General features: G+C 43.8%; 1 protein-coding gene across 5 annotated transcripts in view; it reads right to left on the bottom strand.

Moving 5' to 3' along the window:
• Positions 1 to 25,032, bottom strand: part of RASGRF2 (Ras protein specific guanine nucleotide releasing factor 2) — a 267,895-nt gene that overhangs the window by 7,436 nt on the left and 235,427 nt on the right. For all 5 annotated transcript variants that reach the window (XM_066381760.1, XM_066381761.1, XM_066381762.1 and 2 more), the window contains 8 exons: positions 13,267 to 13,379; positions 8,325 to 8,385; positions 7,908 to 8,011; positions 6,392 to 6,476; positions 3,498 to 3,695; positions 2,160 to 2,239; positions 653 to 770; positions 25 to 93 (listed from right to left, as the gene is read on the bottom strand). In XM_066381760.1, the coding sequence (XP_066237857.1) occupies positions 25 to 93; positions 653 to 770; positions 2,160 to 2,239; positions 3,498 to 3,695; positions 6,392 to 6,476; positions 7,908 to 8,011; positions 8,325 to 8,385; positions 13,267 to 13,379 (828 nt within the window). The remainder of the gene's footprint in view (positions 1 to 24; positions 94 to 652; positions 771 to 2,159; positions 2,240 to 3,497; positions 3,696 to 6,391; positions 6,477 to 7,907; positions 8,012 to 8,324; positions 8,386 to 13,266; positions 13,380 to 25,032) is intronic.

Here is a 25,032-nt window from a genome sequence, read left to right as displayed (position 1 = left end):
ATTCTCTTACAACCCCAGTATTACCTTTGGCTGATGGTCTATTCGATAGGCAGTCTGCTGGAACTGGCGTATCTCTCTGACGATGTGTGATATCTGACAAAGAAAAACAACAGAAGCCTAGCGAAAGTATTTTCCTGTGTTGTAGCACATCCTTCCAGAGCCTACAGCAGAGCAGACAGTCACTCCTTCCAGTGAGGAATCTGGGGCTCTGTCCAGTCACTCCCTATGCTCAGGGCTGTCTTGCCTTTCAGTGGGCTGTGCAAAATGCTCACAAGAAGAAGATACTGAATTCACAATCACAGAAACAGCTGGCACTGGATGGCCTCAGGCTCAGGAGTAGCAAACTCTGGGTGTTGTTGTCTATGGACTCCCTCCTTCTAACTTGGTGCTCAGAACCTGGTCATTGAGCAAGAAGCCTTCAGCATCTGTGTATCCATGGCCAGTCTTAGACAGTCATCCAGGACCTTTCCCTCCATCCCCTTTGCTAACGCTGCAAGCTGAAATGGCTCAGCTGAAAAGATCAGGTATGAGACCCACTGTCCGCCACCCATCCACTTCTAGGTTAGAAAGCAGGCAGCGACTTTCATGACAGCCTCTTTTCTACATGCCAGTGGAGTCACTGAAACAGGGTGATCAGGAAATTAGCACCTACCATTCTCATTTTGGAGAAATTGACAAGGCCTTCTTCAGTAAAGTTTGGTGTCCCTTCTTCAATAAATGCCAGGTCTGTCAGGTACATCCCCAGATAAGGAACGGCCGGGGGGTTACAACTGCAAGACCAACGGGCACTGTTCTCATGTCATTCACACAAATGTCAGTTTCCCTCCCAGTTAGACAGGAAGGAACTAGTTGCTTCAATCCTGAAGAATAAAGCCTTCTAATTCCATTTTCAGAAGCACACTCATGATATGCAGTTTTAAATACATCATCTCCCAATGAAATGCAACACAAAATTACAGTCCATGCTTTACTGTGTGTGTGAGACTGTGGCATGTTTAAACAACAGAGTAACTCACAGACAAATACAAAGTATTTGCTAGCAGTGCTTGTCCGCACTTACCTGTTTGCAGTACTTGTAAATGGGCTACACTCATCTGGGGATAAAAGCCTGTAGGAAATCCCTCACCTTATTGAAATGTAAACCCTCGACCTTCAAGAACCGAGTGGAAAAATCAATGTGATTAGAGCTTGTGAAACTTGTTTTCTGTTTTAGTTAGCATTTAATTGTTTTAGAAGGTAGAGATATAACTAATACCACAACTGCACACTAATGTGAGACCTTCCTTGTTTTTTGTTTGTTTGCTTTTTGAGGTGAGTTACACTGGGTGTTCTCAGAATTCAGAGCTGAGAACATGGACCTAGGATCTGGAGAAAACAGGTTTGAGCCCCAGCACAACAACTTACTAAGTGAGGTTGGGCTAACTCTCTGAGCTGCAGCTTCCTCACCTGTAAAATGGAGACAATGAAAATGTATGTCTCTAGTTAGCTGTGAGGCTTAACCAAAGCACATCAAGCACTTAGCATGGAGTCTGTAACTTAGTAAGTATTCAGTGGATAGTTATTGTCTATTGTTGTAGTTGTTATCTCTAGGAGTCTTACTTTCACTTGTGGCATGACAGGACCTGTGTGGAATTCTAAAAAACCCAGTTGCTGGAGATAGATTCTATTCTATTCTATTCTATTCTATTCTATTCTATTCTATTCTATTCTATTCTATTCTATTCTATTCTATTCTATCCTATCCTATTTTTCTCCTCTCATCTCTTCTCTTTTTCTCTCTCTTTCTTAACAAAGAATAATCCAGCAATAAAAAGCCAAAGTAACAATAATCAATAGGTGCTGGGATATTTAAAATAAAAAAAATCATAGGATAACATTGTACTTAGCTTAAGAAGTACCAAAACAAACTTTTTATAGTAAGTCATGGTTTGATTTATATGGTGATATTTTTTTTCTTATTTGGAATACTCTGCATACTATTCACATGACACTTACTGTAATGCACAGTATTCCAAATGAAAAGGAAATTCAGATTACGCAAGTTGTTTCTTATTTATTTTCATTACAAAGAAAGTAGAAGTTAGGCCACTAATTGTATGCTACATAAATTATTTGAATATATTTATGAATTATGGGTAATTTAATGAAGATATACATACTTTTTAAGGGCTTCTCTGAGATTTTTAAATCTTCCTTCAGATGAAACAGTCTTCTGAAGTTTGTCCATTAGAGCTTTTGTCTAGAAAGAAACAAGTGACTTAGTATGTCATGAAAATATTCCTATGGTTTGAGAAGACAGTGAATTACCAAGAGATGCTCAATTCTCTCCCACAATGGCAGATTCTTGGGATGTGATATGATTTTCAAAGTATCAAAATGAGATATTATGTTTAAATTTGATATGGAAAAAAAGAACATATGGAGAAGGGGAAGTGTCTATACTACTCAGCCAAAAAGAGGAAAATGTGTAGGAAAGAAAAATGGCAAAATGCATGAGAAACTCAGGAACTGAAAGCACTAAGAAGTGTATGTTGAACAGGGACTTTTAAATGTGAAATCTCACATCAAGGGGTTTTCCTGGTGAATCTCTTTCAACGTTAACTTCCAAATCATCAAAGTGCATATGTGATTGCTTGGCTACTGGCCTACCAATATCCTTCCTTCTGAATTCTTTCTTTTGTGATCATCTTCACCACCTTCTTAGAAAGCTATAAGTGAGACTCACCAAGACATGAAATTGTTGTTGACACTGATCTGTACATTCATGCACATGGGAGAATGGAAAGGTGGCCTTGGGGATGGGGACCCACACATGGTAATACCCACATGCAGGCAGCGTGGCTGAGAAAAGCACTCGAATGTCCAGGCTGAAGCTCCCCAGACTACCCTGTCCCACAAGCCTGGAGGAGCCCTCCCCAACCCCCCCCCCCGCCCCCACGGAGAGGGCCAGGAGGAAAGCAAGGCACAAGGTGTGACTGAAGTTACCTGAATGAAAATGAGAGGCATGAGCAAGCGAGGTTCAAGTAAAAGAAAATTAAGAAAGCTCTATTTCTGCACATCTATGTCATTATGCCAATACTTTAAATTTACTGGGTGAATAACAAAGAGAGAGGAGAATGTTGAGGCCCTTGGTCCCTGGTGTTTGGCCCTAAGGGATTTAGCGTTACTGTGGGGAAGAAAGAAGGGATTCACTCGCCACCACTGGATATCTCTAAATAATTCAGAAAATAACTCCTGTCAACCACACTGTGTGAGGTTGTCCCAAATATGTTATAATGAATGTTTTGGGTTATATTTTTCTTTCTAAATGAATCATTCAGCAGTGCACATGAGTGGAATCAATTAAGTGGTAAGAACACATTAATTGCCCAGGTTGGCACCTTTCTTTGGCAACTGAGCTGCTCTCTTCAGTTAATTATTTCCTAGTTAGTAATACTGACCCTGGCTCAGGCCCCCTCCCCCCTCGACAGCAGGCGGCGGCACACGCTGGTGCTCACCTGCTTGGACACCTTGGCCCAGGTTTTCTTCAGCCTGTAGATGGCACTTCTGTTTAAGGCTGAGGTGATCTCCAGCACGCCGTTGTAGTTGTGCAGGCACCGGCAGATGTCTGCCACTGCCACCCACTTCTCAATGGCGCTGGCACGAGAGCTGACGTCTGCATAATTCATTATCTGGGAGGCCACCAGGTTACTCATCTGAGACAACAGGAGAGCCAAGAGCTAAGAGCGGAAGCAGTGCATTCAGGCCAACACCTGGGCTCCCCGAAGAAATGTCAGGAAAGCAGGGTATTGAGGGACATGGAGATCAGAGTCCATATTTAAATAACAACTTTCTGAGGTGACTAAAGTCTGTAATAAGAATAACAAACTAATGAGCACCTGTTCATCCTCAGAGGGAAGAGAAGCATGTTTAGAATCAGCTGTTTAGAATCAGCTTGTTGTTGGAAGAGGTGACATCGTTCATCAGTAATTTTGATGAAGAGGTTATTTCCGACGATTACGAAAGAAATGGAATAGAATAAGATGATTTTTTTAAACTCTGGGGAATGGCAACCTCTGCTTATCATGGGTCTCAGTTCTTGGGGCCGCTCTGTATGCTCCTCCCCACCCCCCAAACCAGTGGGGTGGGGTATATGCTCGAGGAGGCCTCAGTCATCACAGAGAAAGAAAACACTTGACCCCAAACCAAGTTGTTTCTAACCTGATGAACTCTCAAACCAGACACACTTCTGTGAAGGGGAAGAGAGAATAATTTCTCCTTTTAATCTTGTTGAATTTTTTCCCACCAGCAGTTACAAGGACCTAGAGTTTCAAGACTAAGTACTTTAATTCTGTTAATAGAAGGCAAGAAAAAAAAAAAGCAGTGGCTTCAGAAGCTCAACACTTAGGACGTGGAAATGCAAAGGACAGAATAGGGTTGATTGCTAACAAGGGACCGTGGGTTCTGACATTACATCTGTGTACTAAATCTGACAGGTACAGGTATTTTTGGATGATCCTTTAAGTACCTGAGATTTCACAGTGCCTCAGAATAATCAGTGTGCATAGTCATTAAAAAATTATTTATATTGAGCACCTATGGACTAAGCATTCTTTTAGGTGCTGGGCACAGAAGGACATTAGTCAGCATCCCTGACCTTAAGGCACTGAATTTAGCTAGATGGGAAGGTGAGGAGGTGGGTAGACAAACAGTGAAATGCACAGGCTGGGGCGGGGCTGGCATGGGCAGAGAGGCAGCGTGGGCACCTGGCCGAGCACAGGGGGCTCTCGGAAGGAGATCGTGGCTGCCTGAGTCCTGAAGGATGGGCAGGCGCTGCCACCACCCTCCACTGGAGAAGAAGAACACGCGCACAGGGACAAAGGTGGAAGGCACGTGTGTGGGGGGCCTGCAGCCACCTGAGGGGCCCAGGGCTCGTGACAGACAGGGATGACCGGGAGCAGGGCTCTTGTTGGCCAGGCTGAGCAGCTGAACTGTATCCGGAAGGTGAGGAAGCCACTTACAAAGTTTAGTCAAAGTAACTGATACAATTAATTGGCCTTTCAGAGAAGCTATTCCCCAAATCCCGCATGAGAAGTGGTGGCGGGCAGTGAGATGGCAGGGGTTGTGAGTTAAGGGCCCTGGAGAGACAGGGTGAGAGGCTAAGTCAAGGTGACAGCATTGGAAAATGAGGGAGAAAGGGTCTGAAAACTATAGATTTGGGGTTCACTAATATTAGGGGTGAGGATGGGTAAGGGAGGAGAAGGAGTCAGAAGTGACCTCTAGATTAGGGAGTGAGTGGATGGTGAGGCCATTTCCTGTGACTGAAAACAGAGAGTAAGATGAAGACTGGGGGGAGTGGGTGCTAACGATAAGTTCACGTGCAGACTGTCAAGGGCACAATGCAGTGGCCATCAAAGTGAAGACAAGTGGGCATGGGGCTTGGAACCAGCCTGATTTGAGTGCCCACTCCACCCCAAGTGTGTGTACGGCACAGGCAATAAAGGCTTGTTTTCTACAATGAGGCTCTGCCTCTCAGAAAGTGGCTGAGGTGGCTCCCGTGTCCTGTCCTTAGAAAGCAGTGGCCTCACAGCTCAGTACGTGGTAACGTGCGTGCAGCACGGAAGCTCTCTGCAAGCCCCCTGGCCGGAGCACCGTCTCAGGGACCCACACTGCTGTTCTGTATTTTGATTCTAAATGACCTGTTAATTTACCTATGGGGTTCCCAGTAGTCATATTTTTTTAGAGAAACATTGTCATTATTCCTTTTACTGTGGTTTAGTGTAACTGCAAAGAGAGCTTGCCCTTTTTCCTGGAAAGGCTTGAAGACACTCTGACATCTGTGGCTCTAATTCAGGCCTACGGCCACTAGGACAGAACAAATTCTGAGTCAGTGGATGTACAGCAACTCCATCTTATTGCTGGAGAAAAACGGATTGGGGAGCTGGGCCCACAGCTGGCCAGCACTGCACACAGCCACAGAGTACTGTCATTGTGCTCAACGAGGTCCCTTCCCACCCTGAAGTGTATTCAGAAGGATGAGGAAGAGGAGCACCAACCTAACTTCACTGTCACCAGCCCCACCGGGGACCAGTGACACACTTGCTGTTTATTCTGTTAGAACCAGTCAGTTTATGACCACGAAGTCATAATAATAATGATGAAAATAGCACCGACCGATGCATTATTGAGCACTTACCAGAACTGGGTACCATCAAAAGTGAACCTCTCGCATCTGGAAGTTAACTGAAAATTAGGACATCACTGTAAACTCTTACAGGAGATTTAAGCTTTCCTTAACAATACATCAGTTTTGTCTTAAATGTGGGTAGTTTTATTTTAGAAAAAGAACCCTAAGACCTGACAGTCATTTTTCCTGTAACATTCCCGAGGTTTTACTTTTATGGTTACTCACGTCATTAAAGTGCTGGCTGGTTTTCATAATGTAAGGTGTTCTTTCATTCTTGTCTGGCTTCATCCAGCCCTGCCCAAGGAACTCTCTGAAAGTTCAAGGTAAAACAGAAAACCAAGAAAATGCTTTGAAAATGGTCAATTATTGGTGTGAATAATTGCTAATACTATATAATATATATAAATACGTTAACTTTGACATTGGCCCACACCTGCTGCTCCTGACCCCCAGGGTGAGTCAGCTCCGCTCTCGCATCTCACCACTCCATGCAAAAGAGAAAGAGGTTTTTTAGCTTCCCGCTTTCTCTTACAACTGTTTGCAACTTTGTCCCTGTTAAGATCATTACAAAGCCTCCTCTGAAGTTAGGAAGCAATGGCCAGCACAAAAGGAATAAAGAGGTTCAGTACTAACTCTTTCTCTTCCTCTGCAGAGGCTCACCCTCTGCGCCCTCCCAAGCCCTCCCTCTGCACCGGAGGGTGGTCAGGGCTGGGGGCAGAGCCACTGTGGTTTCCTACTCAAGTCTGCAAACAGTCTCTGGGTTCCTTAGCATGGCCATTGGGCCACGTTCCTACTTTATCTTTTCATGTTCATGGATTGGTCTATGGGAGCTGGAGAAGGGCAGGGAGGGAAAGAAGGTAACACACAGAGAGTCTGCAGGGGCCTCCTCTGTCTCTGCCCGCTGTGCCCCTCTGATAGGGCTGTAGCTCTGCCCCTCTAACCACCCTTTACCATCCATCCTGCCATGCCTGGCCCTCCCTCCCCACAGATGTCCTCTTCTCTGTATAAACGTGTCCGTATCTCTTGTCTAGACCGCCCCCCTGCCTTATTTTCAACTTAGTTTTTCTTTCAGAAAGGGCATGCACCCACAGTTGCCACGTGTCCAAACAAAGGCCTTGTCTGTGGGCTACCAAACATAACAGCTGGGAGGGCTTCAAAGGGCCTCCCTTCTCTACCAAGGAGGAAATTAAAAAGCTGTGTGACAAGTTCATGGTCTCAAAACTCTTGTTGATTTATACAGTTAGGCAGCAGAATTTACAGCATTTACCAAAGATCAGTCTTTTTCAAAGTCTTGGACTACCCATAATTATCTGGGATTCTCATCAAAAACACAGTTTCCTGGGTCTCATGTTACTGGAACCGACCTCTGAGGAGGCATGTAGGAATGTACATGTGCAGCAGCAGGGTTCCCAAGAGATTGTTAGCACCCTGAAATTTGAGAACCACAGTCACAGCAGTGCTTTTAGCTTTCTGTAATGTAGGGTGTGAGAGTAAAGAGAGGTATACATTCTATGATCATCATTATACATATAGAAACACAACTGTGACCAACTTGAGAGTCCCCACTTCTTCCAAATCAGTAGATCAACATAAACTGGAACCAAAAGACATTCGGTGGGGCCGAGCCATTTTAAGATGAAGATTCACACTTCTGCACACACATCTGCCTTAGGAATAATGTCCACTCTAAACTGGCTCCTCCTGCCTGAGAGGAGCCTGCTGGAGTCAGGGTAGCACTCACTCGTAGGGGATGCTTCTGAAAATGATGTGGTCCAGGAGAGTGATCTGCTCGGCCAGCTCCATGGCTGACAAGGTCTCAAAGCACTCGGCCTTCAAACAGTCTGTCTGCAAGAGATGGGGTGGGAGCAGGAGGGAATGAAACATACAGGGAAGTGAGGCTCCTGTCTGCTCAGGCAGGTGCTGAAGTACCAAGTCTATCGAAGATTCTAGCTATGAAGGCAATGGTGCAGAGTGTGGAACAATTAGCCAACATTAATGTCATCGACCAGTTGCCAAACCCCACGCCAGACTTGGTTCATCTCACCAGCTTCATCGACAGAACCTAAGCCAAGCCCTCGGTTATCAGCACAGACATGTTGCCTTTGGAGAGAGGGAGTTTGCACATCATTGTGATGGATAAGACCATGGGTAAACTTACCAGTTGAATTATATCCTCTAATTTCAAGTGAATGTCATCTTGATCATCTTGTGAAAGAGCTCTAAAAAATAAAATGAATGAATAAATACAGAAGTTAATTATTACTGAAGTGGGTGCTAGTCACAGTGGGAGTGAAACATCATGTCCCACACAAGTTCGGCGTCCAGAATTATACTGATTATGTAACTTGCCATCTGTGCCAAGCATTTTAAGTTCTCCAAAATGAAGGCACCATCATATATAAAAAGTATTAAAATATTTAAACATTCCCAAAGCATGTAGCCTGTTGGCTGGAGGAAGCTGGTTTCAAAAGAAATAATGCTGTGAAGTTCTGCTGAGTTTTTAGTTTATTAATACAAAACCACCATCCTCCAAAATAAAAAAGTCAACAGAGATGGGTTGTGCTATGCCCATGATATATCAGGTATATGCTAAGCATTTGACATACACTCTCTTGAATCATAAAAAGTCTCTTCAAAGTAAGCATTATTATTCCCATTTTATAGATGAAGAAACAAAAATTCAAAGAAACTGACTAACTTGACAGGTGTTTGGTCCAATCATGCTCTCCTTGTTAACTCTTGTTTGTCCTTTTTTTTTTTTTGCAAGAGAAAGAGAGAGACAGAGAGACAGGAAGGAAGGGATGAGAAGCATCAACTCGTAGTTGCATCACTTTGGTTGCTCATTGATTGCTTTTTCATATGTGTCTTGACTGGGGGGCTGCAGCCAAGCCAGTGACCCCTTGCTCAAGCCAGCGACCCTGTGCTCAAGGTGGTAAGCTTGTACTCAAGTTGATAAGCCCATGCTCAGACTGGTGACCTCAGGGTTTGGAAGCTGGAGCCTCAGCATCCCAAGTTGTCGTTCTAGCCACTGTGCCACCGCCAGTCAGGCTACTCTTATTTGTCTTAAGCATGCTTATGGGAGGCTCCTCTTCAAAGGTCCAGCATAGAACACACTTCAGTTCCCTTTCCTCTGTCTCCCTCCTCTATTACAAAGACTCTTGGCTGTTCCCCGGGGAGCAGAACCCTTCTAGATTATAGGAGGGGCAGTCCTCTTGTCAGCAATTAGCCATGTCATTTGTGAGCAGAAAAAAATAGTCCTCATGGTGGCAAAGGACAGATGTAGGTGAGGAAAATAAATAAGTAAACACAACTCTTGCTCCAAAAACTACTGAGCCACACTTAAGGGTGACATGTAGGAAATTAAAGTGACTGTTTTCTAAAGTGTATGTCTTTCTTTCCACTCTTGGCTAGGTTCCTGGAGAGAGATCAGTAGCCACATAACTACGTGTACCTGTGGAAAAGATCTCTTTTATGAGGATAGACTATATTATTCCCTTGGAAAGAAATGGTCAAGAAATTAGTTTCTATCAAATGTTCCTCTCCTCAGTGATTTTACCCTCATGTTCCAAGACACAGTCTGGTCCCATTAAGTCCTTACCATTTTCTCTCCTCCTGAGCACCTACGGAAGCTGCCCGGGGCTTTGTGAGGTTGGGACAGGTGGGCCCTGGTCATGACTTGAACCCATTCCACTTGACATTCCAAGAAGCCAATCACTATTTCTTTTCATGATGTGGCATGTTAGCTATTTATAGAACTCTACACTGCAAGACTCAGAAGCCAAATAGTCAGACAGTATTGGATTGGGTGGCATTTTAGAAATGCAAAATTCTTGAACAGAGGTTTTTATTCACAAACAGAATAAAAACTTAACGTAGCCGCCATGAGAATGAGGCGGGGAAGTTCATCACAGAGAGCTTTCACTTTACTTTATTCGTGTAATATATTTTTAAATACATGTTTCATGCTTGCATATCACTGTTGTATGACTCGAATGCATACAAGTTTCTAATGTCAGGGCTACATTTCACTACATGATATGTTTTTATTCCTCACAATTATAACTCAGACTCACTGGGAGATGTATTCACAAATGTTCTCCTTCAAATGTGAAGTCCCCTCTACCTCTAGTCCAGTTCCAAAAGAGGCTGAATTTACTTCTAGGCTTCTGACTGCCCTAAAGCTTTGATGAACATGCTGGATCCTGTGTTTCCCTCCTATTTATTGGTTCGTTTAATATTTGTGCATGTATAATGGAACACCAGATTTAAAAAAAACTTAAAAGAAAATGAAATTATCCAGTTCCATGACTTTCCTTCAACTGTAGAATCAGGTAGGTTTGAAAACAGACCCACGAGCAACCAGCCCCAGATAGGCCGCAGTCTCCGGGCCGCCTGTGCCCCCACAGGGCCTCCTCCAACGCGGTGTCTGCTCATGCCGTGAATGCTTAATCTCCTGTCGCTTCCCCTTCTGGGACCTGCCAGACCAACTCCTTCCTCCAGCACGGCTTTCCTGCCTTCCGGGCTCCGTGCGCCCGCCACCATTCCTTGGGTTGCAGCCATATCACTCTAATCTCTGCTCCACCTTCACAAGGGCCTCTCTCTGTGTGTCTGTCTTCATACAGGCATCTTCTTCCAAGGACATCAGTCATACTGGATTTGGGGCCTGCCTCACTCCAGTATGACCTCATCTTAATTTATTACATCTACAGTAGCCCTATTTCTATATAAGGTCATATTTTGAGTAATGGGGAGTAGGACTTCAATATATTTTGGGATAAGGGGGACATAATTCAACCCATGACAACTTCTACATCAAAGAAGGGACTGGCTGTGCAATCTCAAGCTAATGGTGCTAAGGATGTCTTATGCACCCACTGTTAAAACCTTACAGACCCAAATCATCGCTGCTACGTCAGGAGGGGGTTTTAGAAACATGGTGGACTGCACTAAAACGGGCTCTCTCCTCCCCACACATGCACGGTGGGTAACAAAGAAACAATACACTGGAACATGAAAGAAAACAAAAGGATTCTTTCTAAAGGCTGCAAGTGAAGAGGGAAATAGAAGTCAGAACAGTGAAAGAGAACCGGGCCGGGCAGACGGATGCCTCCAAGCAGACACAGACCACGGAGCCGTGAGTGTGGCGGAAAGCTGAGCTGTCCACACAAAGCCACTGCCAGCTGCCCTCTTCACAGAGAGTGCACTACAAACAATCCACCCATTAATTCAAGAAGCTGTAAAAAAGCTTGTTAGCTGCTTCCGTGTTGGGTGGACAGGTCAAACAAATCTCCAGGGGGAAACCCAAAGTTCAAGCCTTTATCACATGCAAGTGTGGGTCCAAATCGATGTAAACCACACAATGAGGAAGTTCCAACCAGAGAGGTCGACAGTCAGATGGGTCTAAGCCAGTGATGGGCAATCTTTTGAGCTTGGTGTGTCAAAATTCACCAAAAAACTGAGCATAACTCGGGTGGTGTGTCACTTCGAGAAAAAAACCATAATTTCACAATATTTATAGTTTAAATAACAAAAATGTATAATTGTAATATATAACTGTATTTAATAAACCAAAAACTAATTATTTAACTTACCTGCTTAGTGACTTCTTTGTTCTTCAGTCAGTCGGTTTCTTTTGTTGGTCTTGATATTATTTAACTTGTGTGGGGTGCCGTGAACTAAGATAAGTGAGGAGGAGGGGGAATTCTTTAACTAACCTGCCTATTAGTGACTTTTTTGTTGCTGAATTTCATTGGCTAAATCTTCAATTGGAGGTTATTTTGTACACTTCAAGCCCAAGCAAGCGCTACTAACTTCATTTGTCAATCTGTTTCTTTTGTTGGTTTTGATATTATTTAACGCTGAGAATAAGGTCTCACAAAAGTACGTAGAGGGAAAAATTGTGAGTGAAGCCATTGCTATATTTTTCAGGATGCTAAAAGTGTCTGGTAATCGGTTCCAGGCACTGCAAATTTCCTGTTCGTAGTGGCACTCCTCTTGATCCTCCAAGTGGCACCTTTCCAGATTCTCAAGCTTTGACCTCAAGTTGAAAACACCTGAGCCCAGATGCTGTCTTGAAATTCTGCAAGTTGCATCTTGTGTAAATTAAGATGGCTGCCACTATTTCTAATGGCGGAAACGGCACCCATAGCACAGGCCCTCGCCTCTCCCAGCTGCCCCTCACTTATCTCAGTAATGATGGTCAGTTAGAAATCCACGACACCCCAGAACAGTAGATTGGATGATGGTTGCTGTGGTTATGTGGTTGCTGGTAATGGCGATCACAGGGCCCCCAGAGATGCGTCCCCCGAGGCATTCCGCTGCTCCCAGCTCCACCAGACAGAAGTGAGGTCAACGATCCCCTAACGGCCTAACCGGAAGTCCCAGAACTAGACGCTCTGTGCTGGATGGAGTTCTGTTGATTTGGCCTACAGACCTCCGGCACAGAGTGTCTACACTACAGCAAATGTTTTATCCTCGGCTACTGCACCTGGCCGTGCAGGAGCCGAGGATGAAACGTCCTTCTCGGTATGCGGCCCCATACTTCTCTGGTATGCGGCCGCATGCAGCTGCGTGTCATCAAAAGTGGCTACACATGTCAGTGCTGACACGTGTGTCATAGGTTCGCCATCATGAGTCTAAGCACTGAAACAGGCAAAGGAAATGCTAACTCCCCGCAGGTGGTACATCCACAGCCAGCCTACGAAACTCCCACAGAAATGCCACTGCCCTGCTCATAAACACGAGCTGATGATGATAAGTCAGAACCCAAGTGAGGAAAGGCAATCTTCCTGCCCCTGCCTGCTGGGATCTCAGGAGCGGGTCCTCACGACTTCCCCCATTCACCTTTGGTTCTACAGTGAGCCACTGTCTGCCTACATAGCCGAGAACAGTTGTGCTCCACACAAGTTATGTTGCCCAGTCCGGAGTCTTCCAGGACAGCAGGAAAGAAAAGATGATAGGTAACCCTCTACCTGTGAGAACAGAATCCCTACCATCCTCAGCAGTTAATACACACCCTTCCGGTGTGACAGGATCTTATTTTCTGTGAACATGGCACGAATCAACCACTGGGATTAATAAGCACATGCAGTTGCCTTTACCTCAGGATATTGGCTGTGGCTTTCCTTTCCTGGGGAAGGAGGTCTGGGTCCCGCAAAACTTCTTCTAGCAAATTTAGAACATTCATTTTTAGTTCGTTGTTGAGTTCAAAATCCTATAAAATAAAATGGGTCTTTTTAAATTTAAGTTTTGAAGGGTTTAGCTCCATAATATGTGACACCATCCCTGTGTAAATTCTCTAAAGCTATGTAGGGAAATACAATGTACAGACCTTAGGCTTCTCCAGAGAGCCCGATTTCACTGACTGGGATGGGGCCCTGCTGTTGGTATTTCTGACAGGGGATGGGAATTTCTCAAAGAGATATGTGCCTCCCTTAGCCTTGAACACTGTGCTTCTAACCACTTTTATTTTTATGCCTATTTCATGTCCAAAAGGTGATGTAAAGGAGCCTTCTTTACTTGACCCAGTGCGGTGAGGGGCTTTGCCATGGCATTCTGTGGTGCCCTCTATCATGACTTATTGTATTGTAAGCACTGATTTAATTGTCTGGTTTCCCATTGGACCATGAGTACAATCAATCATCAGGGCATAGCAACAGCCAAAAAAGATTTGTTGCAGGAATATAATCTATCACGGGGCAATGACTTGATTGAAAAACTTCAATGCAGATAAGCTAAGGGCTAAAGAATACATGATCTTCACAAATGGATGGGGCCACATCAAACAACTCAGAGTAAGACTGAAGTGGCCCCACTGGGCAAAGTGCAGGCAGTACGAGCATCACCCTGAAAGTGAGAGTGATGAAAGCCAACTGAATCAAGTCCCTTCAAGTCCCTGTTGGTGCTCACAAACAAACACACAAATAGTTGAACACATATAGAGGTGGAAGAAAAAAGACTAGTCTAAATAGGGGAATTCCAAATAATAAATGCAAAGGAATAAAAGAGTTAGGAAATCACCATTTTCAACCAATACAATAATAACTGATCAGGCAAGGGTCATGAATGGATGCTTAAATTTATAAGAAAACAATTAACAGCGTCAGAGTACCCTCCACACACACACATACACACACCAGAAATTATTTATTGATTACAAAGGGAGACTCTGAAGACACCACCTTAACCAAGTGATCAGTGTTACCATCCCCAATAATGGAACAAAACCAACATTATGAACCTATTCATGTAATGCTCTGTGAAAAATCACCACTTAGTGTTTTTGTGCCAAATACATAATTTCCCATTTGCACTGTGAGGAAGCATTGGCCTGTGTTCTTCAAATGTGCTAATGTCATGAAAGACAAAGAAAAGCTGATGCACTGTTTCTGATTAAAGGACACCAAAGGGACCACAGATAATGCAATGCATGGACCTGGGTTAGATCCAGCACTGAGGGATGATGTTATAAAAGGCAGACCAGGACAGCTGGCAGAAACTGAGTCACGTGGACGTACATGTTGAGAGCATCCTATCAATGTTAAATTTTTCTGAATTTTATCATTTGCTGAGGTTATTTAAGAGCAGGTCCTTGTTCTTTTGTGTCTGTGATGGAGGGGAATGACTAGAAAGAGAGAATTTGAGAGAGAGAGAAAGAGAACACAAATGTGATGAGCTTGCCAACTATTAGTGACTCAAAATGGATATCACTATCCTTTTTTTTTATTCTGGCATTTTCTCTTGAAATGCCATCAAGGTAGAAAGGTGAAATTTTTCAAGGTAGAAAGGTGAAAAAAATAAAAAGGTAAACTTGTAGTTCTTGACTCTTTTATTAAACATTCTTATAAGCCACTGACAGCAGCATCCTGGCTGTCAGGCATTCAGAGTCAAAGGGGCCCCGTAAGGCTTGCTTTCAAGGATCTTCCTCTGTTGGGTGATCATTAAAAGTGCAGGCCTGAGTCTGTATTTTCCCTCCTACTTTTTAACTTCATAGAAAATAATTTTAAAGCATTAACATTCTGAATTCTTTTAACCAATTAGAGAGGACATTGCAATAATTCAATAAAAAGCATACTTTTAATATATTAGCAAAATTAGAGGCAAAAACATTCATGATTTCAAAATATGTAGATAGTGCAAAAGTTTAACTTAAGTTAGGTTGAATATTTTTGTGCCTCAGTTGAATGGAGAACTGTGTGATAAGTGTTTCCCAATATTTCACTTCTGCTGTTTGCCGTCGGTACCATCTCTTTGGGGACTGGAGCCACAGGGGGCCATGGGGCAACACAGATGTTTGTATCTCTCATCAATTGAGGTCTTCAAATATATTTTCCTAAAATTTTACCCATATTGTCCAACAGCGTCTTGGATGTTGATTTTTTTTAAATGTATGCAAGAAGAGAGTAATAACTTGTTTCTGTTTTTTTGTTCTCTGTTCTACCCTCTCCCTCATTTCTAGGTAAAGGGAGTAATATGGTAAACAGTTACTGATCTCACCTATTTCAATCTGCATGCACTAGCAAAGGACTTCTCGGCTACCAGGAGTCTGTTTTCTTAATGAATATTTCATATTTATTAGAGAGATGATCAAGCCCTCCTGTAGCTATGTTAAGTCTCTAATGATGTAAATAATATGATTATCATAAATATATTAATGTGAAGGATATCACACCAGTGTTTGGACCTTGCTGAGAACTAATTAGTGGTTTAATCAATAAGCATCATTAAGCACCTGCTGTGCCCTATATTAGGCTCAACAAGGGGAACACTTCTGAAACCCTAGGAAGGTGAGTTGTGTGAAAGATCAGAGTAAAATTTTATTATTCTGAGCTCTGGAAAGATTAACCTAAGAGATTCATTTGAAAACTTGGTCAAATCTGCCCAAACACTATTTGAAGCATGACGAATGGTTACACATGAATATTCACTCTGCTGTTGATGCAGCTACTACAAAGCAGAATATCTAATGATGGCTGAGTATGAAACACAAAAGTTCTCGCTCATCATTTTCCCTTACATATGTACAGGTTTTTATCATGGTCAAAGTGACTTCCTGTATATAATTTTAATTCTTTCTCAGCTGACCCAGGGACAGACTAGGCAGGAGCTACACTCATGTTTCACAAGGGACTGCTAGGCTGAGAGGAGGTGTGTAAAGAGGTGGAGGCATGGGGACAAGAACATGTCTTCCACTTGCACTTCTCAAACTGCCATGTGCGCATGAGCCAGGACGCCGCAGGTCTGCGATGGGCATTGAGGTCCTACTGTTCCAAGGGGCCAAGGAGTGCTGGCCACCCTCAGAGCAGCAAGACTTGGCCTTTCAAAAAAAAATCATGTAAAACACAACTCCTCAAAAACTGACTAAAAATATGAATTCTCTGCTGTATTACCCAGTATACAAAATTTTCTCTCTTAGTCAATGCATGTAAAATACAGAATTGGCAATTCAAAAGTCTCTGTTAAAAACATTAGTTGATATCCACTAAAATGATATTTGAAATAGATAAAAGTCACTTCCCCTGTTTAAATCCAGAGGTATGTTATTCATAATAAGTCTGCCTGACAGCCATTTTGTAATTATCTAGAATTTAATTTTTGACTACATTTTCTCAGACCCTGACATATTAGGTGGTAGAAGATTGCGGGCCAGCCCTTGAGGTGTGCACAAGGTGGCGCTCTTGGGTTGTCTGACTCCCCCAGAGTCAGCATTGCCTGGGAATTAGACCTGACCCTGGAGCAGAGGGGCAGGCCCTGAGGAGGAAGCTGCCTGGTGAAGGTTATCTGACAAGAAAGCTTCATGCTCCAGATGAGTGAACCCTGTAGCACCCAGAGAACCTGACTTATTCTCAGAAGTCATCACAGCAACAGTTTATTTAGGTTAGCTTTTGTTTTCCAGTTTATGAGGCAGGGCTGAGGAGACAGGAGACTGGGGGGGGGGGGGGGACACCTTGCTTTCAAAGGTAGAGAGGCCAGAAAATGTGAGACTTTGACATTTCAATCACTAAAAAGAAGACTATATCTCTTATTCTTCCCACAATTACTGAACACCTTAATGCATACGGCTTTGGGGGAGAGGCAGAGCAGTGAACAGAAGTCGGGGCGGATGGGCAAAGGAAGGAAGTATTAACCCATAAAACCCAGGCGAGAGGCTTGCCACAGGGGCATCCGAAAGCAGGTGAGAGCGTGGGAGTGCCTGACTGAGGCCCAGAAGAGGGGCTGGGCCTGGAAATGCAGGTCTGAACCTGCCAAGAGGGGACAGCTCAATCAAGTGTCAAGGAACAGTGTTCAGCACCAAAAGTTACCGACTGAGGATGCTAGAATCCTCTTCAAGAGATAAGCTATTATGAGATGAGGATATTCTACCAAGATTTTATTGACACTATCTAGATGCATTAATACATGATTAGAAAGCCAATATATTCCCTTAGTTAGAGAAAAACTCCTGAGGCAATTATCATAACTATGACAGTGAGAATTTGCCATATACTAGGTGAATAACTTTATTATCTAATTTAACCCTCAATAGCAACATAGTTACAATCATTATTATCCCCATTTTATATGCAAGGAAGGCAAAGTATAAAGAATCTAAGTATCTTGTTGAAAGTAACACAGGCAGCAAGTGGCAGACCCAGGATTCAAGCCCAGGTAGTGTTGGCTGAAGCCTGAGTTTCTAACTGCTACACCACATTGGCTCCCCAGAAAAAGTGGCTATCAGTGAATTATTGCTGGTGACTTGGGCTGCAAGACTCATAAAATAGTAGCTAGTAACCATGCTAAGTCTATAACTATATTTTCCACCTACACTAACAACCATTTGAGATAGAGATGTTGAGATTTAGGTGTGTATTAATAAGACTAGATCACACTATGGAAAATAACCTGTGAGTCAATAAATCACATTCTCCAATACTTTAAAACTAATCCCTGTTGATAGTTTAGGCATCTTGAAAATTATATTCATTCTTTCAAAAGAGCAGGGTGATTATTAGTAATATACTGCATATGGCCAAGAGAATTTTAGCTCACTGGGAAATCTGATTCAATAAACACAGTTTGAGAGTAAAGAGAATTATGGGAGTAATTTTCTCACCGTAATCAGTACAGTGTAATCCTCACAGTAGCCAGAGTTTTTAAAAGGAAAGTGGAAATACTGCCAAGTGGAGTAAAACCACATAAATAATTTTAAAACCTGGAACAAAGGGTTCATAAAGAAGGGACTTGGGCTGTGTTAGGCTCAAAAATAAAAGCCTGAGGCATGACTTAATGATTTGCAAAGAAAATAAAGAAATAAAGAAGAGAAAAGCACCCTGCTGTCTTCTGTCTTCTTTGGTTAGAGAAGATAAAAAATTTAATTTAAATTGTGGTGTAGATTTAGGTTAGATCTGAGACCATTTTACCAAATGTGAAACTGAGCAAAGATGCTGAGTGATTGTCTCAAGATCTATGCATATGTACCCTGATGGCTCTACAACACATGCCTCTGCAGTCCTCACTTTAATAAACTGGAGATAGGGAGCCTCCATACAGGGTGGCTTTCAGCTCTTCAAGGAGGTGAACCTTCATTCAAAACTCGACTATTGCAATCCGATCCCGGGGAGCTGCGCTGGCTGAAGGCGGGCCCGGGTGACCCTGTGCCATGCCGCTGGTCTTGTCCACCTGTCACCAACTCTGGTCCGCCCTTCTCACCACCTCCGGGCAACCTTGACTCTGAATCAGGGTTTCTCATTGGAAAAGTGAAAGGCAAGGTTTTCCAGCCTTACCCACAACCTAACTACAAAAATATTTTTAAAGCCTCTTTGTTCACCACTACAAAAAGAACAGCTTAATTGAAAAGCATAAGGAAGGGGCATTAAGTTTGAAATGAAACACTATAAAGTAATACCATAGTAATGCTACACTTTTCAATACCTGGTTAACACTCACTAGTTATCAACTACTCATAAAGTTCTAGAGTCCTCAAGGAGGAAAAGAACATATAGGAATTGTGTACCTGACTATCACATAAGACTTACATACCAGGAAAAGGTGGTAGGACCCAGATATCACAGAACCGCAGCCTGGAGAAGAACGGCACCTGGCAGGCCCTCAAATAGTCATTAAATAAATAGAAGTTCATAGGGAGGGTATTTGATTTTGAGACAAGTGGTAATAAGCGACCTAATTCTTCTTAAACTAGCAGTTTGGGAAATTATTTTAGCAGATGTGAAGTGGGAGGCCACTAGGAAAAGGCGCAATGCAAAATGTGGAAGATATGTCAGAACAGAAATAACTGAGCAGAGGCGAACGGCAACGAAGGATGCCAACTCAGCTAGAAGGAAAAACCGTGCAGAAAATCGTCTCTCAGACATGAGCTAACAAACAACTCTGCATCTGAATGACTTGTTAAAAGTCAGCCTCTGGACCTGAACATATGTGTTTATAGGACTTTTAAATACTGCCCCACAACCTTGAAATCAGATAGCTCCCAAGCTTACATCTTTAAGCCTCAAAAGACAATCAGTCAATTTAAAAGGCATTTATCAGGAAAAAAAGAAAAAGTCTTTACCAGATGTTGTGTTTTCCATTGGTTTCTAGATATAGGCAGCTAATTGTACGAAATATAGCTTTCAAAATAATGACAGAGATTGGAGGGGAAAAGAAAAGTTTGGAAAAGGTCTCTTCCCTAAGTTTTAAAATTTTCTTAGCTAATGCCACATGCCCCTCAAAATAACCTTTGAGTTTAACTCAAATATAAGCCTTAAGAACACGTAGAAAGTTACACTTTGCTCCCATGCCCTGCTCCACTAGAGGAGGAAGTCGGATAAAGAAAGCTGGTAGGCAAACCGCACATTATCCCCTTCCCTGTGGAGAGGAGGGGCTGAGTCCTGGGAGCCTCGTGGAAGCAGAACCTCTGACATTCATCCAGGGAGCAGCTCTATGCACAGTGACTAAGAGGCAACAGTGATGGCATCTGGGAGCAGGGCAGGCAGGAGAGGAACACAAAGAAAAGCCCATAAGTGAAGCGAAACCTTGGGGCCTGAACACAGCTGTCAAGCCCCAGAGCCGAGAGCTGGCCCCGTGGAGTCCTGAGCTAGCAGCTCTCAAGTGGTGGGAGTCGCCGGCCAGCGAAAGGCTCAAGGCCTTGGTCCTGTGAGCCATGGTCTGCAGAATGATGGTGAGCACGCCAAACGTGACTTGGGAAAACTAAGGACTCCCCACGGCACTTTCCTCGGAAATCCCTTACGATGGAGGCAAGAAGTGATTGGTATACACAAAATCCCATGTGGGGCTTCTCAATGTTTTCTGTCAACAAAATCCATGCAAATAAGCTAAAGAATCCCACCAGGCTACAGGGAAAATTAAACTTTTGTCATGGCAACTAATGAGATTTGAAAATAATTCCATTTCATTGTATTACACACCAACTTAAATCCTGCTGTAAAGGTCTCACCAAGCATTTTTTAAAGGCAAGCATGGAGAGTTTAAGGACTGTTTCAAGGGTAACAATAGGGATGCACAAAAGAAGAAAAACACTTAGTGAGGAATGAAAGGAGCTAGGATCTTCCTACTTGGCTTTTTGCCTGGACCAGAGAAAATGAGTAAGAAAATTAAAATTTATCTTCAGGATTAAAAGAAGAAGATGACCCGTACTTATCAGATAATAGTTTCTTAACATTTTATACTTTTAGAGCAATCTGACACACGAGTCATTTGTGCATAAGAATCCCATGCAGATCATTTTGCAGTTTTACAGATGAGGAAGAAGGTAAGCTAATGCTGGACTCTAGATGGAATTCAAGTTTCCAGATTTCTCTCCGCACCTGAGTCCTCCCCAGGAACTAAAGTGAAATGTCATACCCAAGGCCGTCTGTTCTGAGGGGAGGAGGAAAGGACAAACGTTGATAAATAATACGCAGGATCAAACACAACAGTGCGGAAATAAGCACCCGCCTGCGAGTCACAAACTCAGGAGGAGCCAGAGGAAACCGCAGTTGCTGACCTAATTAAAGTAAATGGAACATTCTCTATTTCATTCTGGCTGCTCTCATGGGACATCTCAGTTTGTGAAAAAACACCGGTTTGTGCCAGGTGGACATTGGGATTTCTTAGCTTAGACGTGCAGAGGCCAGCAGGCAGTCGTGAGGAGCACTGGGGTTATTTGGCCACTGGCTGATAAGGATGAAACTGACATAAAGTCTGTATGTAGCCCATCGATTACCTTCCTGTTTGGTGATTTTATAAACCTTTTGCAAGTCTGAAGCAGTTGGTAACAAATTTGTCACTAAGAGAAGAAATATTTCATAGCTGCCAGCATCTCACATTGTAACCAATTTCTCTCTTCCTGTTGCTGGCACCCATTAGCACCTCCTGGCAGGGTCCGCACTGTACTGTGGAGCAGTGTCCACTCCATCTGTCACTGGGCTGCCTGAGGGCTCGAGAACAGCAGGGGTTTCCTGCCCCCCCCCCCCCCCACGGACAGCAGCTGCCTGGCCAGGCCCCCCGGAGGCGTAAGCGCTGGTCTGCAGCGAGAGTGCTCTCCCACCCACCTTCAGCAAGTGTAAATTCTCTGTTTAAGTGACACAAAATAGACTCTGGGAAGAAAGTAAATTTCCCAAGGAAAGATTTGGAAACAAAGATAGAAAACACTGTTAACATGTGCTGTTCTCACTGTTCTGAGTCGGAAGTGGCTCTTTACATTTTAGGTATTACATATCTGCACCTCAGAGTTGGCCCGGAAGAGGGTGGAGCTGTGATTGGAGCACCAGCCGGGCAGCCAGCAGCCTGGGTGTAAAACCTAGTTCTCATGTCATCTTCACTTCCCCATGTATGAAACAGGGATAATGACTATGTCTACCTTCCATCCCTCCACAAGCTGGAGTGAGGAGCAAATGCCTTAATACAGTATTTGAAAACTGCTTAGAACGGTGCCTGACACATGCTAAGTGATCAAAGTATTTGTTAAATAACTTTCTTAAAATATTGGGAGTCTGCCATTCACAATGCATTCTCACAGGGGAAACACAACTAAGACAATCTCAAACCTCAGGTTGGCTCAGAGATCATGTCTATAGCACCCAATGAATCCTCCTCCCAGCTCAGGTCATGACACATGACCCCTTGTGGGGACATCGGGAAACTCACCCAGCGGTGGGGAAGCCTTGGGACAGAGGGGCTTGTCAGTTCTGGGCCATCTTCAAGAGCCTGAGCACAGGAAGCATCACGTAGGGAGTGGATGCCCCTTCCTCTTGCTTAGAGGGCAAAGGTCAGGTATCTAAACTCTGAAGACAGCCCTGCAAGTTTACAAGCAGACCCACAACTCCAGAGCAGAGACTTCAGAGAGCTGGGTGTGGCTCGCTGCTATACCCTGGGCAGCAAGGGTGGAGGAGACAGTCCCCCGTGGCAGACTGTCAGGAGCGGGCCCAGACTGGCCCAGGCTGAGCCCCAGGACAGACCCAAGCTGGAAGCAGGCTGAGAGCTGTCAGTAGAGGTCAGAGGAGCTCCTGCTCGGTGGCTGGCTCCTACTCACACATCTCACTCTCCTGCCCACATCACAAGTCTGTACCCTGCTCGTCTCGTCCGACTTCCTTTCAGATTACAGACACAGAATAAATCTAAACTTAGTGTGTCAATTCCAGTCTGGATTTTATATTTTGCTAAGCAATGCCAAACAATTAAAACATTTAAAAGGGTCCCCTGTCATCTGTCAAAATAAACAGAAGAGATAAACTTCATGAACTCTCATTTCAGGACAGCCTGTTCCCTGGGATCTTGGAACCCACTAATGATGACACCACTGTATCACTGTCCCCTGTGTTAGTCCACAGGGCGCGTCCCCAATGCACCCTGACTGGGCGGGCCTACGTCAAACACAAGGACACTGACTGCTACATTCCCTTACTGGGAATACATTCCCTTATTGGGAAAAAGTCTTCTCTGAGATTATAATCCCAACACCGGTGTTACACAAATGTTGTGCTCTAGTCTGCATAAGCCCAGGATAGGCATAGGTGCGCCCCTCTTTAGCAGGCTTGTTTCTGGGGCCACCCCATCCAGTTCCTGTTTTAGAGGAACAGGCATTACAGGAGAGAGGAAGGAATTCTGAGCCGGACTTCAGAGAGCAGGGTGTGGCTCACTGCTATACCTTGGGGCAGTCTAGAGCTGTACAGTTATGCTGTAGCCATTAGTCACATGTGGCTATTTAAATTTAATTATTATATAACATTAAAACTTCAGTTTCTCAGTCACGCTAACTACCTTTCAAAGCTCACTTAGCCATGTGTCGTACTGGACAAAACTGAAATAGAATATTTCCACCGTGACAAGAAGTTCCCTGAGCAGTGCTGACTGAACCTCTCTGAAACTTTATTTACTCACCAGAAGGCCTGGGTTTAGACCAGATCTTACCCTCACAGGGCTCCACCCAGAAGAGCCAGAGCAGTGTTTCGAGCATCTGACTACAGTGCTTACTCTAACAGATATTATCTTACTTAACCTTACACAACCTTACACAACCACTGGAAGGAATAATTTATATCATCCCTACTTACACAGAAGAAGAAATGGGGACCTGCAGGAGCTTAATAGTTTGCTTGGCCACACAGCTAACACATGGGAAATCAGGATTTCAATCCAGATAACTCTGACCCTGAAGCCTGTGCTTTTAGCATAGACCCACAGCTTACCCAGCAGGTTTCTGAAGGCCCCTCAGCTCTGGAACCCATGCTATGTGGACAGACTAGCCCACGTGCAGCTCCTGCCGGGATTTCTGAAGGTGTACTAGCGTTCACTTCAGCTGCTCTGAGAGACTACAGCATGAGGTGGAGAGAGCTGCTAATTCTTGTCTTATACCCTGAACTTCATTTATTTGTTAATTGTATTCATGAAGTGTTATGAAATATGTATTTTAACAAAAAGACTCTGTATGAGTGTATGTATACGTTTATATGGTAAAGTATATATAAAAACCTCTTATAAATGGATAAAGGTTGTATGGATGTAAAAAGTAATGTCTACAATGGAAAAGAATGAACTTGGGTCATCACAACTGCTGGCAGAGTCAGTTTCACGGCCCTTCGCTCATTTTGTAGTGGCCCAGTAACTTCATTAATGGTGCACAGGTGTTTGGTCCTCTGCTTTCAAGTCTGAGACAATGAGAAGCAGATTTACTAGCCTGTCACACACTAGCTACACCAAGCACAACGTCTGTTCATGGGCATCCTTTCCCAGTGGCTGGATGAGCTCTGTGAGGTCAGAGGTCACTAGCCCTTTGCTCATGTCTCCATCCGCTGCAATGTCTGCACACTCTGGAGCTCAATTTTCACCAGTGACTGAATGCAGGGGCGAGAGAACAGAAAAGGGAGCAGCCTCCAAAAACTCTTCTGGGAAGGAGATTTTGATGTAAGTAGGTCATTTGTGTCTGCTCTCATGCTTTAAAAATATTCTCCTTAGCCCACAATTAAAAAAATGAGTTTGTTTCCCTCTCAGCCACTTGTCCTTCAGATGGTACCCAGAGTCTGATGAAGTGAGCTGCAGCCTCCAGACATAGCTGCAGGCCCCTTATCAGTGTCATGCTGAGGTGGACAGAGTGTCTTTTCAGAATTAGTTGATCAACAAGACAAGTCAGGAAAATTAAAATTGTTATAGATTATGCATACAAGGCCTTCGACAGAGACTCAAGCACAGATCTGAGTTGTCTACAGACTTGAATCCTTCATGCATTTGTCTGTACACAGAAAACGAGAGCAGTCACGGGAGCATCTGGTTACAAGCACAGCCTCTCTGGCACCTGCAGACACCTTGGAATCTGGAATCATGCAAACGATGCAGAGAGCCTCCCAGCAGGAGACACTCCAGGAGTGTGTGGACAATAAGAACACGTCCTTGAC

The sequence above is a fragment of the Saccopteryx leptura genome, chromosome 4 (assembly GCF_036850995.1).
Source record: "Saccopteryx leptura isolate mSacLep1 chromosome 4, mSacLep1_pri_phased_curated, whole genome shotgun sequence".
Lineage (NCBI taxonomy): Eukaryota > Metazoa > Chordata > Mammalia > Chiroptera > Emballonuridae > Saccopteryx > Saccopteryx leptura.
Note: the sequence above shows the minus strand (reverse complement) of the source record. Positions and strands in the feature narration are given on the sequence as shown.